Consider the following 22,418-nt stretch of genomic DNA (forward strand, 5'->3'; position numbering starts at 1 on the left):
TCATAGCACCCTTGTATGGTCTGGCATATAAGACAAGAAAATAAATATCACCACAATCCCACAGAGAGACAACAGGAAGCTTTCAAAAAGGACAAGTGCATCTGAAAATGGAAGTTGGATAACAATGCAGAATTCACTTGTGCAGGCTGCTTTTGATGCAGGCAACATGCCAGATAGATGCTGTGTATTTATTGACATGACGGCAGCATGCAGGCACTGCTCACCACATTGTTTAGTGTCACAGCAGAGCCCAGAACGGTGACATATTAATGTTGTAATGTTGGTTCTTTAGATGCCCCAATGATGAGATCTTGAGACTTGCATATTTGAACATAAACCATTATTGTTAGTCTTTAACTATTTACAGATCCCAGGTTACTGTCATATATTGTGTTGCTGCCATGCAGGTGGGCTGCTTCCAGAGTGTTTTTCCCGGGTCTCTTACCATACAACTCTATACATCATACCATGGGTGGTGCTATTCTCTTTTCTAACCTTAAACGTTTCTCTGCTGAGCACCTTTACATTACTATGGCATGCAGGCACATAACACAAGATCCTCCTTTCTCTAAAGAAAACATTCCCCCCCCCCCCTTCCAATGTTGCAATACAATATACTTGGTAACCATGCTCGCAAACCTCAAGTATCTGACTTGATAAATTCAGACTGTCTTGAGGCTTGACAGTTCTCCCACACCTTAGTCTGTCATATTTGGAACAATGGGTAGTAGTATTCTGTGTTTCAGTTACTTGGCTATTTCCACTTGATTCACTTTTTGCGCTCTGATAGAAAGTGACTTTTCTGTCAGTTATAACCATGAGTGTAAGGGAAGATGGTAGAGGTTTAATTGAGAACTCATTAAGAATAATTAACTATAATCATATTAAGCATTACTTCACTGCAACAATAGCTGTAAATCCACTAATGTTAATCCAGGTAATACTCTTTAATTCAATTTCTTAGGTTTCACATTTTGCAAGTTCAAGGTCAGTGACGTCAACTAGCTAAAAGGGCCCATTGTATGGTTAAAAACTGGGTGACTGTCCAGTACGAGTAGTCCCGTTTCTATAGTAACAACTAGTCTAGGGCTAATAATTTCTTAACAAAAACTGTGTTTTTCTAATTAAATTGGCAAGCGATGGAATGGAAAATTGGCACCAATATATTTAAATACATATATCTCTTAAACTGATGAACAGACAGTTTGGCCGAATTGAGTGAATTATAAATTAGTTAAAGCCAATCAGAAGTAAAAAGAAGGCCAGACCTTAAGATAATAATCTCCTTAAGAATCACTTATCGGGTTTGAAAAACTCATTCCGGAATCACCCTACCTATATTTCTGAAACCTATTTCTTTGCTGCTTGCTTTTGCGATTCACCATCTTTCTTTTATTTAAATCACTTAGTTATGTTATCCTGTGTATTATGATTGGAAGAATTACCACAATCTGTAATTGAATGAAAACTCAACTACTGTATTCGCTAAAGACAATCAGTCTGACTAGCTTGTTGAAGGGCTAGTCGGAACTTCCTAAATGTTGTATTGAAAATAAGATCACCAGTGGCACAGCTGACAAATGAAGTACAAGTGGACTTTGCCAAAAAGAACAGACTTGACCTCTGTTATTTGGGAACTGAGACGGGATAATGGATATCCAGGGTTCCGAATAGACACAGAGATCCATCACGCTCCTTCGAGTTGCATTTATCTTCATTACCAACTCGCCTGCATTGGACCCGGGGTATGTCCTCCTCTGAAGGGAACATGCACTCCCTTCATTCCTAGAGTGGACTCAGATTATCTTTTTCCATGCTGTCTGCCATGTTGTTGCTGGAAATACACATTTGTTTTCTATTCAAGGGATGTGGATATCGCTGGCTAGGCCAACATTTATTGGTGTTTAACTGCCTTCTTGAACCACTGTAGTCTGAGGTGTAGGTATGCTTACAGTGCTGTTAGAGAGAGATTTCCAGTGACAGTTAAGGTGATATATTTCCAAGTCAGGATGGTAAGTGACTTGGAGGGAGACATCCAGGTGGTAGAGTTCCCATGTGCCTCCTGTCCTCATCCTTCTAGATGGTCATGGGTTTGGAAGATACTGTCTAATGAACCTTGGTTAGTTCCTGTAGTGCATCGTTTTGCAAATGGAACCTTTATTTCCACTTATTTCACAAGTTAAGCCAAAAGTTTGTTTGCTATTTCAACTTTTTCGGTAACTCAATGGTGGATCTTCTCATTCCTCGTACTAGTGAATTTACATTTTCCAACCCTTTTCTTTCTCTGTATGCAGCTCGGAAAATTCAATCATTTTTCCTTTCAGTGCCGTCTCTTTGCCATTCAACTGCTTCTTCAGCTCTTCAGTCTCTTTCTTGTAGCTCTTGGTTTCCCCCTGTATTAAATAACACTGCTGAGTCTGCTCTGCCAACTGGTTCGTCTGTTTGTTCAGAGAAGCATTAAACTAATTTTACTTCTCTTAATTTTCCAGAGGAATGAACTTTGAACTGAGGGATCTTTGTAACATGTGAAACTTAAACTGGATTTCCTTTTCTTTGTGGAGCTTGCTTACTTCATCTTGAGCTTCCCTGTAATTTAACAAATGTCTCCTCACGTGTGTCTCTTCAGCTGTGCTTCCATTCTGCTGTTTATATTATCGGCTTCATGTAACTGAACGGTTAGACAATTCTTTTCATTTGACCTTGAAGGGCAATCAACTGTTCTTTCACCGTTTATTTTCTTGTTTTTGTTTTTGTTTTTTAAAAAAAAATGTATTCTCCTTTTTCACATTTTCTCCCACATTTACATCCATCAACAATAAACAATAATCAGCAAGATATGTCAGTCCCCATAATAACAACGATCCCATCTACCCACCAACCCCCAAACCTCAACCCGCATGTTTACATAAACAAATGGCAAAAAGGAATCAGGGATTACCCGTAGTCACCCTTAATCTTACACAGCTCTAACCCTAACCCCCCCCCCCCCTTCCCCCCACCCGCCCCCCCCCCCCCCCCACCACAGGTCTCCAGCTTCTCCTGTCCACTCCCTCTTGTAAAACTCCTCCTCCAATCTCGGTTCCTTCCCCCCAACTTTCCACCCCGGCTAGACCACTCGGACCCTGTTCTGCCAGGCTCCGATCGCCGCAGCCCCTCCCCCCACCTGACTCCCGTTCACTGGCCGGCTTAAACCGGCCAACGTGGAGGCCCCCGCCCGGGTCCCTTTCCCACTTGCCCGGCCCTAGGAAAGCCCAAAGGTCCCCTTTTAGCACACAAACCCCACATATCCACCTACACCCCAAAGATCTCTCATTTCGAGTGAAAGTCCCGTCCCTTCCCTTGTCCAAATATATACCACATTGGCTCCTTTAATCTCTACATCCGCACGCAGTGATACAAAAAAGAAAAAAATACAGTCATGAGGTTACATCGGCACATGGCCATTCCTCAATTTGTCAGTTCTGCCACAGTCCTTCTGCTTTCGCAAACTCCTCCGCTGCTTCCGCTGTTCCAAAATGAAAGTCCCTGAGCTTGTAAGTCACCCTCAGCTTCGCTGGATATACAATGCCACACCGCACCTTGATAATGTACAGTGCCCTCTTCACCCGTTTGAAGGCAGCCTTCCTCCTTGCCAGCTCCACCGTAAAGTCCTGGTATACACATATACCAGCTCCAGCCCACTGCACCACCCGCTTCTGCTTGGCCCAGCTCAGGACCTTCTCCTTCACTCTGTACCTACGGAAGCACAGAGTCACTGCCCTTGGCGGCTCACTTGCCTTTGGTATAGGCCTCCACGACCGATGAGCCCGATCCAGTTCATATCGGGAGGGATCCTCCACCTCCCCCAATAGTTTTGCCAGCATCGCGGCAAAGTACTCAGTCGGCTTCGGTCCTTCAACTCCTTCGGGCAGTCCCACAATCCTCAAATTCTGTCGCCTGGATCTGTTTTCCAGGTCTTCCATTTTTCCTCGCAGATCCTTGTTAGTATCCATCACCTTCCGCATCTCTTTCCCCATCGAGGCAAGTTGATCACCATGCTGCAATAACGTCTCCTCCACTTCCTTCAGCGCCTCCCCTTGCTCTCGCACCTCCGCCACTGCGCTCGCCACCTCCATCCTCACCGGGGAAACCGCCTCCTCCACCAGCACACTCAAAACCTCCCTCATCTCCTTCCTCACCGTCTCCATGCATTTCGCAATCTGCGCCAACTGCTTTTCAAATTCCGCAGCCATCACCTTAGTTATTTCTTCAGCCGTAAGCAGTGCGGCCTCCCCTGGTGCTCCAGCCTCCATTTTCTCTGGTGACTCTGCGGTGACCTTTCCACTCCCCGCCGGACCTCCAGCTGTTTTTTTTCCGGCCGTTTTCTTGCTCACCCTCGACATTTTTCTTTGTTCCTTTTTTCCTCCTGTGTCTCCACTGTGCCTTCTCCGTGCCTTCTCCCTTCTTCTGCTGCCTCCGCGGACCCTGGGACCGGGCATAAAGCCCCGAAAATGCCGTTGCCGACTGGGAGCCCTCCATTGTGCGGCCGCCTCCCGCCCGCCGTCACCGGAAGTCGTTTATTTTCTTGTTGACCACTTGCCAACGCATATTGGGTTTCAATGCATCATCTTCTTGACTCAAGCTGGAGTTTTGCAATTCAAATCTATCAGTTCAGTTCCTGTAGGACATCGTCATTTACTTTTTGTACAATTTGCTTCTTCTGAGTGACCTCAGATAGCTTTCCTTCATTCACAACCATCTACACATTCTACATTTCCATCTATGGTTGCAGATTGGGTACTACCCAGTCAGCATTTTCACAAAACTATTTTTGAGCCTTTTGAGTGCTTCTCAGCCATTTCTTTCTTCAGTGCTAAACTCTATAGCTCGTGCATTTCATTTTACTGGCATAGTCGGCAACCATCTTGCGGTTGTCTGAAATATTGCCCCCTTGCTCTGGGGACTTCTGTGTACCTTGGACGGTGGTCTCTTGTTGCCCTCCCGTTGGGGTCTTTTGTTGCCCTTGGTGCTTTATTGACAACTACCCTCGGTGCTTTATTGGGAGTTGTCCTGTCTCTGGGAGCTCTTGTTGCCTTTGATGATTTTGGGGGTTTGTACCAGACCACTTGTGTCTGATGCAGCCATTTCCTTATTCAAATGCATCTGGATCTTTTTCTACCCATGGCTGTTTGCATTTTCTGGAGTTACAGATTTAAATGCTGTCATTTCAAGGTGGAGAGTGTAGAAGCTGTTATTTTTCACACTCGGACTGCGCTGTCTGCAGCTGTTGCCATTTTGTGCTGTAAATTGCCTGTGCTAATTTGTGCTTTGGCAGGCTCTCCCGCCATCATGGGCCCGTTTGTTTTTAAACTTTAAGACTTTCAAGGTAGATGCATTTGTTTTCTGGGCAATTCTTTTATCTCTGCAGGCATTACTTTCCTTCCTGCGCTTTGGCTGTCTGTCTGGTGATTAGTCAGTTCATTTATTTTTAAATGTTTTTAAACGTTGCCATTTTTTTAAAAGCAAAAGCGCTACTGCAGCAATTTATTTATTTTTAACCTCTGCAGGTCCTTTGAAGTTTGCACTTCAGGAGCTTTGGTGGGCATGCTTTTTTCTCTGAAACACTGCAGCTTCCATTTTTAAACTCTGCAGGTTCTTCTTAAACATTTAACTGTGACAGTCAATGTTTACAGTTTAAAAATAAAGTGACAGCTGGCTTCCAGCTTCTCTATGGATATACTGACCTATGGGACTGCCACCTATTCTACACTACAAGAATGGTTTATTTTGGGGGAATGTTTGCTCACTGTCTTGTAAGCTGTCCAGTTTTCTTCACAATGCATCTCTCAGAGTCCCGTAAAAAATTGAAGTGTTTCTCACTGTGCTTGTGGCCCGAGCAGTTTGGTTGCTCTGCATAACTCAGGGGTCTTGCAATTCTTGTAGTTGTGCTCACCTATATTTACGGTCTGATCAGGTTTTTTTCCTTTTTACTCTGCATCACTCGGGATTCTTGCAACAGACTTCCACTCAATGTTCCTCAACTTAAGTCTGCAGTGAAGCTTCCTCAACTGTTTCTTCAATTTTCTGTCTTAGCTGCACATCTCTTTAGCCCGGTTTCAGTTTTTCATCCCTGGGATACTGTTATGGGTCCATTGTTTAAAATGCCACTTTTCATATCACTGCTGATCAGCATGTTGCATGATGATTCCATCGGTATCAACCATGTTGCAATATAATGTCCATTGCAGTGGCTCTGTGATGAGGAGCTCGAGACATCTATATTTAAACATGAACTGTTTATTGTTAGTCTTTAACTATTTACAGATTCCAGGTTACTGTCATGCCATGCAGATAGATTGCTTCCAGAGTTTTCTCTCAGAGTCTCTTAAATGTTGCTGTGCCTGCCTCCACCACCTCCACTGACAACGCGTTCCAGATACCCAGCGCCCTCTGAATGAAAGCTTTTCCTGCACATCTCCCCTAAACTTTCCCTCCCTCACCTTGAACCTGTGCCCCCTTGTAATTGAGTCTTCCACCCTGGGAAAAAGCTTCTGACTATTCACCCTGTCTATATCTCTCGTAATTATGTAGACCTCAAACAGGTCGCCCCTCAGCCTCCATCTTTCCAATGAAAACAATCCGAGTTTATTCAACCTCTCCTGACACCCTCCAGACCAGGCAACATCCTGGTAAACTTTCTTTGCATTCTCTCCAAAGCATCCCCGTCCTTCTGGTAGTGTGGCGAACAGAAATATACGCAATATTCCAAATGTAGCCTAACGAAAGTTTTATACAACTGTAACATGACATGCCAACTTTTGTACTCAATTCCCCAGCCGATGAAGGCAAGCATGCCATGTGCCTCTTTGACCACTTATCCACCTGCATTGCCACTTTCATGGAACTATGTACCTGAATGCCCAGATCCCTCTGTATATCAATGCTCTTTCGGGTTCTGCCATTTACTGTATGATTCACACCTGAAATTGATCTTCCAAAATGCACCACCTCGCATTTGTCGGGATTGAACTCCATCTGCCATTTCTCTGTCCAATGCTCCAATCTATCCATATTCTGCTGTATTCTCGGACAGTCCCTTTCACTATCTGCAACTTCACCTATCTTAGGGTCATCTGCATACGTGCTAATTAGACCATCTACATTTTCCTACAGATCATTTATATATATTACAAACAACAGTGGTCACAGCATTGATCCCTGCAGAGCACCACTGGTTACAGGTCTCCATTCTGAAAAACTCCCTTCCCCTGTAACTCCATGTCTCCTGTTGCCAAGTCAGTTTTTTATCCATCTAGCTAGCACATCCCGAATCCCATGCGTCTTAACCTTTTGTACCAATCTGCCCTGAGGGACCTTGTCAATTGCCTTACTAAAGTCCATGTAGACTACATCAACAGACTTTCCCTCATCAATTAATTTTGTCACCGCCTGAAAAAGCTCTATCAAGTTGGTAAGACATGACCTCCCCTACACAAAACCTTGCACCCTTTCCATTTGTGAGCTCTCCCCAAAATACCTCACTGCAGCATCCCTTCAAGATGTCCTTCCTTGTCACAGCTGTGATTTGTTCCCTAACGAGTAATGCAACTCCCCGCCCTTTTTGCTACCCCCCCCTGTCTCATCTAAAAAAAAAATCGATATCCTGGAAAGTTAAGCTGCCAGTCCTGTCCCTCCTTTAACCATGTCTCCATTGTTATATTACTTGGGAGTAATATATGTTACTCATTTGTTATGCCAGGTTAAACATAACTTTGATGATGAACACTCAAAGTCTTCCAGTGATGACAAATTATTTATTGAGTAACAAGAGCATATACTTGTGAATTATTTTCTTTAATACTTTTACTAGTAGTGGAATTAACTAAGATTGAATTAAATTAACAATGAATATAATACTCTACACTCTGAGCTTGCTACAATTCTGTTCCCTAGCTACAACACACACGAAGAGAGCAGGAAGAGAGCAGGAAAACAGCTTGAGCTTGCTTATATACTCCCTATTAGTGTTGCCCTCTGCTGATCATCTGACTGTACTGACTGCACATTAACCAATCCTGGGCTGGATACTCCCAAAATGGGACTATGTCCCCATGCCGGTGTAAGAACGCTGGAGTTTTACTCTGGAGATTCCTGCAAAAAAGATGAGCTAATTCAAAGCCCTGCAGGGGGCTAGCAGGGACCCGGAGTAATTCACGCAGCTTTAGCTGCAGATACGGGCCCCCACACTTTTGGTTTTCAGTCCGTGCATGCGCACGGCAGCGACCTCGCTGAGCGCCATGGCGGACTCAACCGCGCAGGCAGACAGAGAAATTAGACCCCCCCACCCCCCCAATCGGCCACGCGCCCGAGGATCTGACCATGTGAAAATTAACCCCAGCCGCCTACAAGGCCCCCCTGGTGTCCGATCCCCCCGCCCCCCCACCAGGGCAGTCGCAGACTGAGTCCCGACCAGCAATAGGTGGCTAGTTTCATGCCGTCGGGAACTCGGCCGGTCGGGAGTGAAGGATTGATGAGCAGGCCTCTGTCAATGGTCTCCTAGCCATGCGGCGTGCTCCGCGACCACACCGATTCTCGGGTCCCGGAGAATCACCGGACCGGCGCTGGGCCCGATTTCGGCGTGAAGATACACCAGCAACAATCAGTATTCATATAGCCGTTTTAAAATTTGAAAATCCCAAAGTGCTTTCCTGGAGCATTGGAAAACAAATATGACACCAAGCCACATCGGGAGATATTGCATCAGATGTTCAAAAGCTTGGGGATAGAGGGAGATTTTAAGGAGTGACTTAAAAGTGAGCTAGGAGAGAGGTAGAAACATGTAAGGAGGCAATACAAGAGCTTACACTTTTAAATACACAATCCTGCCTGCATCAATGGTGCCGAGATGGAGATGGTTGTCAGCTTCAAATTACTGGGTGTGCACGTCACCAACAATCTGTCCTGGTTCACCCACGTCGACACTACGACCAAAAAAGCACAACAGCACCCATGCTTCCTCAGGAAAGTAAGGAAGTTCAGCAAAACCACATTGACTCTTTCCAATTTTTTACAGACGCACCAGGGAAACTACAGAGAGTTGTGAACACCGCCCAATCCATCACGCAAACCCACCTCCCATCCATTAACTCTATCTACACCTCCTGCTGCCTTGGGAAAGCGGGCAGCACAATCAAAGATGCCTCCGTCCCGGATTATTCTCTCTTCCATCGGACAGAAGATACAAAAGTCTGAGAAAACGCATTAACAGGTTCAAAAACAGCTTCTTCCCCATTGTTACCAGACTCCTGAATGACCCTCTTATGGACTGAACTGATCTCTTCACACATCTTCTCTACTGAGTAGTACTGCACTCCATATGCATCGTCCAATGTCTATGTATTTACATTGTGTATTTATCATATGTCCTATGTTCCTCATGTATGGAACGATCTGTGTGGACTGTACGCAGAACAATACTTTTCACTGTACCTCGGTACACGTGACAATACAATCGTAGAATTTACAGTGCAGATGGAGGCTATTCAGCCCATTGAGTCTGCACCAGCCCTTCGAAAGAGCACCCCACTTAAGCCCACACCTCCAACCTATCCCCGTAACCCAGTAACCCCATCTAATCTTTTTTTATTTGGACACCAAGGGCAATTTAGCATGGCCAATCCACATAACCTACACATCTTTGGACTGTGGGAGGAAACGGGAGCACCCGGAGGAAACCCACACAGCCACGGGGAGAACATGCAGACTCCGCACAGACAGTGACCCAAGCCGGGAATCGAACCTGGGACCCTGGAGCTGTGAAGCAACTGTGCTAACCACTGTGCTACCATGCTGCCCAGTCAAACAGCTGAAGGATCAGTCACCAATGGTGCAGAGATTAAAACTGTGGATGTTCAAGAGATCAGAATTAGAACAGTGCAGATATCTTGGGGCTGGAAGAGAAGGCAGAGTTAGTGAAGGGATGAGCAGGAGCTGGTTTAGCACAGTGGGTTAAACAGCTGGCTTGTAATGCAGAACAAGGCCAGCAGCGCGGTTCAATTCCCGTACCGGCCTCCCGGAACAGGTGCTGGAATGTGGCGACTAGGGGCTTTTCACAGTAACTTCATTGAAGCCTACTTGTGACAATAAACTATTATTATTATTATGAGGCCATGGAGGGATTTGAGAACAAGGATTAAAGTTTTAAAATTGTTTAAATGGGAGCCAATGTAGCTCACATACCTCAGGTGAAAAGATGCGAGTTAAGATACGGGCAGCAGAGATTTGGATGGCTTAAAGTTTACTGATGGTAGGCCATCTATGTGATGGTAGCCAGGAGTGCAGTGGAACAGTCACGAGAAGAGGAATGCGATGGGAGACGGCTTCAGTAGCAGATGAGCTGAAACAGAGGCAGAATGCAGCAATGGAGCAGAGGTGGAAATAGGAGTCTTACTGACAGCACGGATCTTTAGCTGGAAGTTCAAGTTAGGGTCAAATATGACACCAAGATTGCAAACAGACTGGTTTTGTTTCAGTTGCCAGGGAGATGTATAGGGAACTGGGCTTGTGATGGGAACTGAAGACAAAGGCTTCAGTCTTCTCAATATTTAGTTGGAGGAATTTTTTGCTCATCCAGTTCTTGGCATTAAACAAGCAATCTGACAATTTTGAGACAGTGAGGTCAAACTAGGTTTCATCAGTGTACCTGAGGAGACTGAGGAAAAAAGTGTGTTTTCAGATGATGAGAAATGGGAAGGGACCAAGGGCAGATCATTGGAGACATCAGAGGTAGCTGAGAATGAACGGGAAGAGAAGCCGTTGCAGTTGACTCCCTGGATAAGTTTGAACAGAGAAAAATAGAACCAAGGAGTCCCTCTCAGCTGGATGGATGATTTATTTTTTATTTTTTGGGGAACTACAATTGAGATTAATCCTTGGATAAGAATCATTGCTCATGAACTGGTCAGAATCTAACTGATCATGATCCTACATTTGGTGATGGTAGAGAAAAGACAATGAAAGATGAGGAGATAGCAAAAGATAATGCGCAAGGTCTTGGCTTTGCAAAAACAGGCAAAGTTGGTTTAAAAATGATTGATGCTCTGAAGAGCATCCAATTACTTGAGGGTCTAGTCCTGTAGCCAGTCCTTCACCAGAATGCATTTAACTTAAAAGGAAACCAACATTTAAAGTTCAGGGGAGAGTACTGCAAAGACAAAAACAATTTCTAATGAATAATTTTCAGAAATTGGCCAAATTCCAGCTCCCAACTTCCACAGAAATTTGAAATTGGCCGTAAAAAGGAAATTAAAATGAAACACTTCCGTAGTGAAGTGATTTCTTGAATATACGAAGTAAGAGATGGCAGAGGCCATCAGACCACACAATGATAAATGTGTTTGCCCAAGATTTCAAGGATTTGTTTCCAAGCATTGAACTCCTGTTGCAAAACTGTAAAACTTTAATTTGTACTTCTTATATTCATTCGTGGGATGTGGGCGTTGCTGGCTGGGCCCAGCATTTACTGCCCATGCATAATATCCTTTGAGAAAGTGGAGGTAAGCTGCCTTCTTGAACTGCTACGGTCCATACAGTGCAGGTACACCCTCAGTGCAGTTAGCGAGGGAGTTCCAGGACTTTGACCCAGTGACAGTGAAGGATGGCCAATATATTTCCAATTCACGATGGTGAGTGTCTTGAAGGAGAACTTCAAGGAGGTGGTGTTCCCATGTGTCTGCTGCCCTTCGACCTTCTAGATTGTAGTGGTTGTGGGTTTGGAGGTGCTCCCTAAGAAGGCATATGAGCTATGGGTTCCTTGATGCACACACCCACTCCCTTGGAAATGCTAATCCCAAAGACGGTTTCATTGGAGCAAAACTCATTCACCAATCTGATGATGCTGACAAACCAGAACCTTTCCCAGTGAAACATCTCAATATGTTAATGGACTAAGATGGTAGAACAAAAATGGGTGGGGTTTGTAGCAGCCATTTCACAATACAAAATATAGTTTTAGGGATGGGGTAGAACTTGCAGGTTCTCCACAGACAGAATTGATCATCCACACATATGGGAACGTAATGCCCTGAGTGATCGGTAGGGCGGGTGAGGTTTTGAAGTGACAGGAACAACATTTGTAAGTATTGATTTAACTTGTTGTTGGGTTAGAAGGTGTATTTTCGTTATGCGTAACTTTGTAAATTAATATCTGTAAAGATTGGCTCCAATTTTATCCTTTGCCAGCTGTTTTCTGGAGTATAACACTCAGCCTGTTCTCACGCTTCAGTTTTGGTTGTATGGAATGATAGATTTCATTGAGGGCGCTGTTATTGAAGGTCAGATATCTCACACACTGTCCCTTGTGGTCTTCAAGGAGAATTGCTCCGCAAACACCCTGGATGGATAGAACCCCTATGGGAACCTTTTTCATTTTCCTCCTCTCCTACCAGCAGCTTTGTTTGCGCTGTGTGGCCTGTTTCTTCAAGTCATTCCAAAATCCAGGAGAAATGCCCATCACAGGGCAGCATGGTAGCATAGTGGTTAGCACCGTGGCTTCACAGCGCCAGGGTCCCAGGTTAGATTCCCGGCGGGTCACTGTCTGTGCGGAGTCTGCACGTTCTCCCCGTGTCTGCGTGGGTCACCTCCGGGTGCTCCAGTTTCCTCCCACAGTCCAAAGACGTGCAGGGTAGGTGGATTGGCCATGCTAAATTGCCCCTAGTGTCCAAAAAGGGATAGGAGGGGTTATTGGGTTGTGGGGATAAGGTGGAAGTGAGGGCTTAAGTGGGTCGGTGCAGACTCGATGGGCCAAATGGCCTCCTTCTGCACTGTATGTTCTTTGTTCACTGTAATCATTTCTAGGAGCCTAGGTGTGCGCAGAAGCCTTGGAGTCAGCAAAGAGACAACACTTGTCCCACACTCACTGTAAACCTTTGCATTTTAAAGAACATTAGAAAGAAACAAACACTTGAACAATCACAACAACAACCTGTAGAAATCAATCAGCAACTAATCTGAAAGTAATTAATGATCGCTTTAAACAGCGCTATGGAGCTTCCATCCTACAACTGAACACATGCTCAGCCATGTGTGATTGAGAGAGAGCATTAACTGGAGCATCGAGTTCCAAAATAACAGCCCTGGTATCAGAGTAACGTCACACATCGACAGGAGTGCCTACTCTGTATACTTCCTGTAGGCGTCGCTACACACATTCTGACGTCCTCACCAATATGTCTGGCATGGCTCATGTCAGAGATGTGCAGAAACGCTGCGGGTGCCAATCTAGACCTCAAAGGCTTCACGTAGCACACCAAAGCAAGGGCTACAGGCTTGATTTTGCCTCAGCAATCTCTGAGAAACGTCTGGTGCCTGGATCTGCAAACTGAAAGTGATATTAAAAAGTCCTGCTACGGCCCAAAACCTTCAGAATCCCAAAGTTCCCTCCAAGTTCCTCTTCAAGACACACAACCTTCTAACTGGGAAAACTATTGTCACTCCTCCATTGGGTCAAAAATTCTGGAACTCCCTCCCTTAAAGCATTCTGGGTATTCCTACACCACAAATTGCAGTGATTCAAAAAGTCAGCTCGTCACCATCCTCGCGAGGAATTAGAAATGGGCAACAATGTCTGGCCTTGCCAGTGATGCTCACATCGCATGAACAAATTTTTTCAAAGCATGTTATTTACAAGTTTCTATTGTTTCAGGAAGTCTAGTTCGTAATGTGCAGGAAATTTAATTGAATGTTACCTTTACAAATCTCACTGCAGAATAATAAATCCAGGTGATGCAATTGGAGTCTCCACTACCAGGGCCTGATCTTTCTGGAACATTCCATCTGTAGATTTTCACCTCACCTAGAATAATAATAAGGATACACTTAATTGAAATGAAAAATATAAAATGGTGAAAAGAAACGTACACTGAAAAAGGCGCAGAATGCTTCACAGAAGGTCAAACACTTTCTTGCACAGATTCCACGCATCGATTGGAGACTATCGTAGCAAATACACCAGGGAAGAACAAGACTCCCTCAAATTAAGGGTTCAAATCGCCAGTAAATTAAGGTAGAAGGAAATCAGAACATGTTCACCTGAATGGTAATAGGGCACAGCATAATGTGACAGGGAAAGTCACTGAAGCAACAATGTAACTTATGGATATATTTCAGGAAGGACAGTGTCAGTAGGTTTGATCGATGAGAAATGAACTGGGAGGTTCTCTGTAGCTTAATAGCTATTTCTTATTATTAATGGATAAAATTTAGTTCCAATGATATTTAAATTACTATAGATTATATTCCATGCACTACTGTGAAAGATCTCGGGCGTCATTCTCCGACCCCCCGCCGGATCGGAGAATGGCCGTAGGCCGCCGTGAATCCCGCCCCCGCCGAAGTCTCTGGTCCCGCCGGCGTAAATCGAACCTGGTATTTACCGGCGGGACCAGGCGGCGTGGGCGGGCTCCGAGGTCCTGGGCGCGGGGCGATCTGACCCCGGGGGGTGCCCCCACGGTGGCCTGGCCCGCGATCGGGTTCCACCGATCCGCGGGCGGGCCTGTGCCGTGGGGGCACTCTTTCCCTTCCGCCTCCGCTACGGCCTCCACCATGGCGGAGGCGGAAGAGACTCCCTCCACTGCACATGCGCGGGAAACTGACAGCGGCCGCTGACGCTCCCCCGCATGCGCCGGGAAACTGTCAGCAGCCGCTGACGGTCCCGCGCATGCGCCGCATTTCCGCGCCAGCTGGCGGGGCAACAAACGCCATTTCCGCCAGCTGGCGGGGCAGAAATCCCTCCGGCGTCGGCCTAGCCCCTCAATGTTGGGGCTAGGCCGCCAAAGATGCGGAGCATTCCGCACCTTTGGGCCGGCGCGATGCCCGTCTGATTGGCGCCGTGTTTGGCACCAGTCGGCGGACATCGCGCCGTTGGGGGAGAATTTCGCCCCTCATATGTCACAAATGGGCGGGATTCTCCGACCTCCCCGCCGGGTCGGAGAATCATAGGGGGTCGGCGTGAATCCTGCCCCAACCGGCCTCCGAATTCTCCCACCCGCCAAAAACCGGCGTGGCGGGAGTCGTCCCGCCCGCCTCAGAGAATGGCGCCATCCGGCGCGACTCAGTGGGCCCCAGGGGCACCCGAATTCTCCGGCTCGCAATGGGCCGAAGTCCCGCCCACCTGTAGCCAGTCCCGCCGGCGTAAATTGGAGTTGGTCCCTTACTGACGGGACATGGCGGCGCGGGCGGCCTCCGGGGTTATTGGGGGGTCACAGGGGATCTGGCCCCAGGATGTGCCCCCACGGTGGCCTGGCCCGCGGCGGTCAGGGCCCACCGATCCGCGGGCGGGCCTGTGCCGTGGGGCACTCTATTCCTTCAGCACGGAGGCAGTGGTCATCCGCCATTCCCGGTGCGGAAGTGACTCCATGTGCGCATGCATGGGGATGACGTCAGCCGACGCTGACGCTCCCGCGCATGCCCGTACCCACGCCAGCCGGCGGAGTCCCTTCGGCCCCGGCTGGCGTGGCGCCAAGCCCATTTCCCGCCAGCCAGCGGGGCGCAAACCACTCCGGGGCGGGCCTAGCCCCTGAAGGTGCGGAATGCGGCCCGACGCCGGAGTGGTTCACGCCACTCCGTCCCATGGGACCCCCCACCCCGCCGGGTAGGGGAGAATCCCACCCATAGTTTGTTGTCATCTGCCATTCAATTAACGTTTCAAATGTTACACCCTCAAAATTCATCACTTTGGGTATACAATGTGAGCAGCTACATTTAGATATGCTGTGGGATCCTCCGTCAGCGGGATCCTCGCTTCGCCGGCAACGCACCCATGCCCACAGGTTTCCCGATGGCACGGAATGGCCACAATGGGAATCCCACTGGCCAGCTGCCGGAACGGAGGATGCCGCTGCCGGGGGGGTAGGCGCTGCACCGGAAAACGTGGCTGACGGGACAGAGAATCCCGCCCGTGTAATTTTGAAGGAAATAAATTTAAAACTAATGTTAGCGAATAAACAAAGTTGTGCTGCATAACTCACCTGGATTGGTGACTGGTACTTTGAGATGTTTACCACTGTTTACCTCTTCAACACCATGCGGGTGTATAGAGTAAGGTCGAGAAGCTAAGTTCTTTAATACAACCATGATAATGTCACCAACTTCTGCTCGAATAATTGGACCTAAGTACATAAGATGACAACAAAATTACAACCAGACAACAGCAAGCAAAACATAAGGGAGATCTTCAGTAAACCAATATCTAAATCCACTTCCTGATTAGTTTTCCGATCAACACTACTTTGCAAACAACAACTTGTCCACTGCTGATAAATATCTTTCCTCCACAAGATACCTCATTTGGACATATTTGCAATGCTTCTTCACAGAGCCGTTGCACCAGCTTACCTTAAATCACTTCATACATATCCTGTCAGTGAAAAAAAAATTCACTGTAAATAAATCCAATAACCCCCCTACAGTTTATGACCGACAAACCTTTCCTTGATGTCGATAATGGTATGTATCCTAGCCTCTATCTGATACAGTGCCAAGTTATTTTGACGTGAATGTCTAATGATTTACACCAGCGGCCTGTGAGGAATGCAGTTTGCTTGTGGGCAACGTCCCCTTCGTGAAGAAAGCAAAAGAGGACCAATTGGCGCAATTTTCCATTCTGGAGACTTAAGTATGGTGGCAGGCATGAAGGTCGGTGTGACTTACGCTGGATGGAGGGACAGCTGAATACGTACAATCCTCCGCTTTGCAGCTTATCAGTTATATATCTTCGAAGAGCTTGGTGAATCCTGTGACAGGGCAGGCAGATTCGCCTACCTTGCCATTAGTTCATGGGGTCAAAGGTCCTGGCACCAGATTTAATTGACATCTAGACAGGCATGTATTCTATTTAACAGGAATCTATGATGCTGAGTGCCAAACTTTCAGCACTCTGTGGATCCTCCTCCAGGCTGTTCAGGAAAGGTAGGATGTCCTTTTTCTTCATGATGGGAGCAAGAGGTTCGCCCACCTTACCACGCTGGCCTGGGAGCAGGTCACCAGAGAGGCTAGCACCAGTGGCAAAAATAAAAGGACCAGTCTGCAGTGTCAGAAAAGGATGAATTACCTGATGTGCTCTACCAGGGTAAGTGAAACCACTATCCACTCCAAACTCCAGCATGCAAGCACAACAAAGTCTTCATGAGAAGAGTGGCAGCCTCCTTGGAGACCCAAATCCAGCTTCTGCTGGATTTGCGTTGGGACCTGTACACCATCGCTCTGGTCATGTGTGCATTCCAGCAGTGGCCAAGCAAGACCTCCCCCCAGATGCCCTTCTCCTCAATGAGTCAGAGGGGGCCATCAGGTATCCAAAGAAAGGAAAAGCACCAGCCAGGCACACCGGGACATCAAACAGGGCTCTCCAAGGGTGTACTGCCACTCTAATTTCCCCCTGCCGGTGACCCCCATCAACTCCAGCAAGTCAGGCCAATGAGGGTTCACCTGCCCCAGAGCAGCAGACACTTAGCAGGCTGGGGCCCTCAAGGTTTGGGCTACCAGAGGATGTCTGTCAACGTCATCTCAGACAACAGGACATCGCAGTCAGCAGACTGTCTCCACCTCTGCTGCAGATGTTGGGGCTGCACCTAGTTGTGGTTGCTCACGGGATATACTTATCACTACTCTAAATTTATTTGTATTAATCCTTCCCCAAGTCTCAAAGATTCCAAGTCCTGAGTTCATATAAAGGTCAAAAATGTACCCCCACCAATGAGCTCCCATTTAGATCTTCAGTGATATTAATTTTCATTCAATCTCTCCACACTGTGCAGCTAAATAAAATAAAATAAAATCAAAGCTTTTATTTCCATATCCGCAACATCAACAAAGACACATCAAATGGCTGGCCAATACACTGTAACCCTTAAATCTCAGACAGATCATTTGGGCTCAGGAGAATTGCTCATCGAGGTTAATGATTACCCCGTTGCTGTCACGCTGTCTATTATTTATGGATTGCACAATTATTTGCCGCGACCAATGGGGTAATTGCTTCTCCAGTGTGAACTTTGCAGTAGTATTTACTTTACCAAAGTGAGTACTTGGCAAAAGTATCAAATGGTAAACACAATAGGCTTCCATGCCTCTTTGCGGCTCGTCATTTTCTCCACGGTTAAGGCAGAACGTCATTCCGGCTTCGTTCCTAATCTCCCAATTCATGACACTGAACTAGGAAAGAAAGGATCAATTGGGAAAATGCAAATATCTGCAGGGGGATTAGAGTGTATGATGTCAGAGATCTGGGCTGATCTTGATTAAACCATCTCCTTACCCGGTGAGGATCTTCCATTGCTCCTGGACGGTTGCTCCTGGACGGATGCTTCACATGCTCCTTGTGTGAAGGCACAGCACACAACTTAATATAGAATTCATCTATGACATTGTATTCATTGACTTAAGGTATACAGAAAGGATCAGCCTCAGAAAGGATTGGTCTTTGTGAGTTGAACCATGTCAGGGACTGGCATGCTCTGCAAGCGATGCTTTTGCACATCTCCTTAATCCTCAGCCGGGTGAATGAAGGGAAGTTGTCATTATGGCTGCGTCAATACTGTGTGGGCCATGTTTCTCCCTATCAGGCTTCTGACAATTGCATGGTTCGGAGTGTCAAACTATTGTCCTGGTGAGGCACGCTCTATGAGAACAGTGCAAACAATTCTCGCAGCTTTGGGTAAGATATAGGTTACAGGTCTCTGCGTCCTAATGTGTGAAGGGCCAGTAGCAAGATGATGCCTCTGCATTGTGCATTTATAGAGTTGACGACGGGAGAAATTGATTTCCCCGGATGCTGATCTCTCTTGAGACGTCCAAGTGCAAACCATTGAAGAATGTTTTCTTTTTCGTTCAGGCTGCCTCACTAAGCTTCTGTCTTACTGACCTGAGTGCATCCATGTATGAATTGGCTTTTCAGCTGCTTGATAGCTGAATGCCCATTGACTTGGTGACCCATGGTTGAGAGGACTGTATTATGCGGAGTTGCTTCAGGACATGTACTAAAGGAATGCTAATTATGGGAATTCGGAAGTGGTGACACACGTTAGAACCTTAAACTCTCAGACAGGACAGAAACTACCAAACAATCTACATACTAATGAGCTATCTCCGGGGACAAAAGGGAAACATTTAGATACACAATGTTAAGGCAGACTCCCCGGCGCCAGAAGAATCTAAGACAAAGCAGAATGACAGTCACCAAGACAGGCCCAGCGATCAGGGAACCACCCCTCTATTGGAGGAAAATCGATACAGATGATTGGGAAAGACCCAATTAGTTGAGGCCAAGTTCAAGGCCCGCCCAAAAGCACGCAAAGCCCTTTTTAGTATAAAAGGTATCCCCCAAGGGAGAACCGCCCTCCTTTGGCTTTGGCTCTCACTGAAGAGAGAGACCTGCCTAGCAGCTGCATCAGACCATGTAAGTCCCAAGTCAACGCATGCTACGAGATAGATGCTCCTAGTTGCTACCCTGTAAACAGCTCAACCCAGCAGCCACAGAACCGAACAACGGCCATTGTTCCTCTGACTGAGTGGGCGCCCGAAGCTAAGTATAGGCTTTAGTAATAGCGGTAGTTTAGTCTGTAGAGTTTATGCACGAGTAGATTTGACTGTGTGTAAATAAATGAGCATTGCTTTTGAACTTACTAACTGGTATATTGAGTCATTGATCAGTATTCGGTTCTGAACCTTGTGGCAGTGTCGAAAGATACCTGGTGACTCTTGAGCAAACGTGATTAAAGAGAACCAAATTAAGAGCCAACCAAAAGTTAGCAACAGCAGCCTATGGTCCTCTGGGACTGTGGCGATATTTACATTTACTATTATATTTATTAAATAGGAAGTATTAAGCCTCCAAAAACATATTTTCATTTTGAGAAAATTATCCAGATTAATGATTATGAGAAAGCTCCTCTGGATTGTCATTCAAACACTGCCCAATGCCATATCTAGTGCAGTTAATATGTGTGAAATAGCTTTTTATTAATTACCAAGTATTTCCAAGTGCTGTTCTTCTGGTAGTCTTATTTTCTGCATGGTAAAAGTTCCATCGGTAAACTCCCTGTAAACAACCTTTTTGTACTTTGACCCGATTTTACCTTGCCCTGTCCCAACGAATACATGGCCATAACTGGAAAAACACAAAAGTTGACAATTAGCAATTGTTTCTTTGGTAGGTTCAAAATTTCATCTACGGCACGGTTTATTTATGACAGCTAAAAATTCATTTTCAAGTTATTTCATAAAAACTGTATTTAGAATAGTGTTCAGTCAACATCTTTCAGAAATATTACAACTTTGTAGGAGTCAGAAAACTGTTCTACGCCACCAAGAAATATCTACAAATGCAGAGATCTCTGGATACAGTTCAGTTATATGTTAAGGATGACATTATTGGAAACACTGTATGAAAGTGCGGGAACAAAGTTTAAGTCCACATCTCAAGCACAACCCCAACTCCATCATCACCACCTACCACTTTCAGCTTCTTCAGCAAAGAGCTTTGTTCCATCATAATGTCAGAAGTGGGGATGTTTACTGATGATTATACATGTTCAGTACAGAACTCAAATATTGCTGAAAGGAGAGGCATGTTACTGTTCTTGCGTCCATCAAGAATGCCAAATTTCAAAAGATCATAACGATTTATCACAAGAGAAAAGTGCTGATTCATACATTCAAACACCTGGGGCGGGATTCTCCGTAATCGGTGCGATGTCCGCTGACCGGTGCCAAAAACGGCGTGAATCAGTAGGCATCGTGCCGCCCCAAAGGTGCGGAATTCTCCGCATCTTGAGGGGCCGAGCCCTCACCTTGAGGGGCTAGGCCCGCGCCGGACTGATTTCCGCCCCGTCAGCTGGCGGGAAAGGCCTTTGCCGTGCGGAACATGCGCAGGAGCGTCAGCGGCCGTCAAGGCATCCCCGCGCATGCGCAGTGGAGGGGGTCTCTTCCGCCTCCGCCATAGTGGAGACCATGGCGAAGGCGGAAGGAAAAGAGTGCCCCCATGGCACAGGCCCGCCCGCGGTTCGGTGGGCCGCAATCGTGGGCCAGGCCACCATGGGGGCATCCCCCGGGGCCAGATCGCCCCGCGCCCCCTCCCCCAGGACCCCGGAGCCTGCCCGCGCCGCCTTGTCCTGCCGGTAAAAGAGGTGGTTTGATTCTCGCCGGCGGGACAGGCATTCCAGCAGCGGGACTTCGGCCCATCACGGGCCGGAGAATCGCCGGGGGGGTGGGGGGGCCCGCCGACCGGCGCGGCGCGATTCCCACCCCCGCCAAATATCCGGTGCCGGAGAATTCAGCAACCGCCAGGGGCGGGTTTCACGTCAGCCCCCGGCGATTTTCCGACCCGGCGGGTGGGTCGGAGAATCCCGACCCTGTTCTCTGCAAACAAAAGTAATATGTTCAAGCCTCGCAGATTTTTTGAAATATCCAGAAGCTTAGGGAATCCTTGGTTGCTTTCTTCATGGAAATTCCTCAGCCAATCATGGTCAACTTCCAAACCAATCGGGTCTCCTTCTCTCCTATAGTATAAATTACTGCAGTCATTTGAAATTTAGCATTCTTGCCTTTGTTCTGATGAATAAAAGACAAAACCCTTCAGCAACATTTGCAACTCCTCAAATAATAAAGCAGTCTGTGCTAATATGCAGAAAAACCTGGACAACATTCAGACTTGGTCTGATGAGAGGCAAGTAACATTCATGCAACACAAATTACCATCTCAACAAGAGATAATCTGACTATATACCCTTAACATTCAGTTGCATTACCATTGCTGAATGCCCCACTAGCAACATCCTGAAGGTTACCATTGACCAGAAACTGAACTGGACCAACCATTTAAATATGATGCCTACAAGAGCACGTCAGGCGCTGGGAATTCTGAGGTGAGTAACTCATCTCCTGGCTCCCCAAAGTCTGTCCACTATCTAGAAGGCACAAGTTAGAAGTGTGATTGAATACTCTACACTTGCCTGAATGAGTGTAGCTCCAACAACACTGATGAAGCTTGGCACCATCGGGGACAAAGCAGCTCACTCAATTGGCACCCCAGCCACACTTCAGACCCTCCACCATCAACAGTGGCAGCAGTGTGCATGCACCACCTACAAGATGCAATGCAGCAACACACCAAGAGTCCTTCGACAGCAATGTGACCTCTACCACCTGGAAGGACAAGAGCAGCCGATAAAGACCTGCAAGTTTCGCTCCAAGGGACACAACATCCTTAGGAACTATCCCACCGTCCCTTCACTGTCATGGGATCAAAATGGACTGCAGTGGTTCAAGAAGGTTGCTCACCACCACCGTTTCAAGGGAAGTTATGGACGGGCAACAAATGCTGGCCTAGCCAACAATACCCACATTACATGAAAGAATATTTAAAAAGGAATTCCTAGCTGATATGA

At 46.6% G+C, this 22,418-nt stretch overlaps 1 protein-coding gene across 4 annotated transcripts in view; it reads right to left on the reverse strand.

Moving 5' to 3' along the window:
* Positions 1–22,418, reverse strand: part of LOC140391683 (ferroxidase HEPHL1-like) — a 190,649-nt gene that overhangs the window by 43,597 nt on the left and 124,634 nt on the right. For all 4 annotated transcript variants that reach the window (XM_072476424.1, XM_072476423.1, XM_072476422.1 and 1 more), the window contains 3 exons: positions 20,001–20,140; positions 16,005–16,145; positions 13,725–13,831 (listed from right to left, as the gene is read on the reverse strand). In XM_072476424.1, the coding sequence (XP_072332525.1) occupies positions 13,725–13,831; positions 16,005–16,145; positions 20,001–20,140 (388 nt within the window). The remainder of the gene's footprint in view (positions 1–13,724; positions 13,832–16,004; positions 16,146–20,000; positions 20,141–22,418) is intronic.

Source organism: Scyliorhinus torazame, chromosome 15 (assembly GCF_047496885.1).
Source record: "Scyliorhinus torazame isolate Kashiwa2021f chromosome 15, sScyTor2.1, whole genome shotgun sequence".
NCBI classification, from domain to species: Eukaryota; Metazoa; Chordata; class Chondrichthyes; order Carcharhiniformes; family Scyliorhinidae; genus Scyliorhinus; species Scyliorhinus torazame.